The sequence below is a fragment of the Palaemon carinicauda genome, chromosome 8, assembly GCF_036898095.1.
Source record: "Palaemon carinicauda isolate YSFRI2023 chromosome 8, ASM3689809v2, whole genome shotgun sequence".
In the NCBI taxonomy this organism is placed as follows: Eukaryota; Metazoa; Arthropoda; class Malacostraca; order Decapoda; family Palaemonidae; genus Palaemon; species Palaemon carinicauda.
The window spans coordinates 3,329,053-3,330,909 of record NC_090732.1 but is presented as its reverse complement, the minus strand read 5'-3'; the positions used below and the strand labels follow the sequence as shown (position 1 = coordinate 3,330,909).

At 37.7% G+C, this 1,857-nt stretch overlaps 1 protein-coding gene across 1 annotated transcript in view; it reads left to right on the top strand.

Moving 5' to 3' along the window:
• LOC137644809 (pituitary homeobox 2-like) overlaps window positions 1–1,592 on the top strand; it is a 105,220-nt gene extending 103,628 nt beyond the window's left edge. The window contains exon 4 of the mRNA XM_068377701.1: window positions 66–1,592. Coding sequence (XP_068233802.1) covers window positions 66–635 — 570 coding nt within the window. The 3' untranslated portion in view covers window positions 636–1,592. The remainder of the gene's footprint in view (window positions 1–65) is intronic.
• Window positions 1,593–1,857: the final 265 nt, after the last annotated feature.

Here is a 1,857-nt window from a genome sequence, read left to right as displayed (position 1 = left end):
AGACATCCAAAATGTTTCCCTGGAAATCTAACATCTAATTCTTCTCATTTTTCCCCATCACACAGATATGGTTTAAAAACCGCAGAGCAAAATGGCGAAAACGCGAACGCCATGCCATGACCGCAGCCATGCCCGGCGACCTGAAGGGCGGATGGGGAGCCCAACTCAACGGCTTCGCCTGGCCTGACGACGGCTTATACTCCGGGTACTCCTCCTACAACAACTGGGCCAGGGTCACGCCCCCTGCCCTCAGCACGAAGAGCTTCGCCTGGGGCTTCAACGGGGTCAACATGAACCCTTTGATGAGTCAACAGCCGTCAGCCATGTCGCCCATCAACTGCTTCCAAACGCCCACCCAGAGCATGGGCAGCTCGGCTTCCGCCGCCGCTGCGGGCATCATGCCCACCTCGATGGCATCATCTCTGGGTTCCAGCGCCGGGCCATGTCATTACCCTGCCCCTACGACCCCCTACGTGTACCGTGATCAAACCTCCCCGATGAGTACTTCGATAGCCTCCCTTCGTCTGAAGGCTGCGAAGTCTCATTCGCCAGCCTTCACCTACGCTCCTGTGTCGCCTCGACAGAGCTCGCTCTCTGCTTGTCAATACTCAATGAGTGATAGATCTACGGTTTGAACGGAAATGAAAAAAAAAAAAAAACTGCTGTGCTGAAGCAGAGAGACTGTGAAATCGTTTGGACGAGAATGCTCACTAGATCAAAATGTTGATTGAAATATAGAGAAAATTTAAAATAATCAATGATTCATTAAAATTATTAATATTGGTGGAAAGTCGAGTAAAGTATACGAGAGGAATTAGTTTGGAATATCGAAATTGGTGGAATGTCGAGTAAAGCATAAGAGAGGAATTAGTTTGGAAAGGGAAATGAGAAATCTATCATGAAATTAATAATTAGATGAAGACTGAATAATTACAGCACACGCCCAGAATAGAATGAATATTAATTCGCTTAAAGAGTTTTATTATTATCAATATCACTATTATGGCTGTTGTTATGTTTGTTTCCTAGGTATGGCAACTTTTTTTTTTTATTTGTAGTAATTAATAAACAACTGATGCCTTTAATGTCATCATAGGGTACTTGAAAACAAAGGCTAAACCCAAATGCAATTGTCTTGTACAATATCTATAGAAAAAAAATAGAAACTATTTAACTGAAATAAAATGTTTAACTCACAGCCATCTTTGCATCAATTTTATGCCCTTAATTTTGGTATTTCTGGGTACATACATTAAAACACTTTTCATCTATAATGGAAATTACATAGAAAAGGACCTTTTGAATATCTAATTAAATCCTTCTTAAAACAAATAACATTAAGGCACGGACTCTTGCCCCCAAAATGGTTTCTGTTTACGATTAGAAGTTCATATCTTCTTTGGACAGACGTAGACAAACAGACTACCATTTCGACTGAATAATTGTGGAGAGAGTGTGCACCTTAATACCATTTATATTGCCAGAGAAACATTTCTTGCAAATATATTTCTCTAATTGAAATAAGATTCTAGGTGAATTATGACGGTTAAGAAAGTCTACAACCGATTTCCTATTTTTCGGAGAAATTCCTCATGGCACATACATAGTCATATATATATATATATATATATATATATATATATATATTGTATATAAATATATGTGTGCATCAGTATGTGTATATATATGTACGCGAGTAATCAAATCTATTTATGCATATATTGTATGTACTTATATATGCATAAACAATTATGCTTACCATGCGGACATACGCCCATATATATATATATATATATATATATATATATATATATATATATATATATATATATATATATATATATATATAATACAACT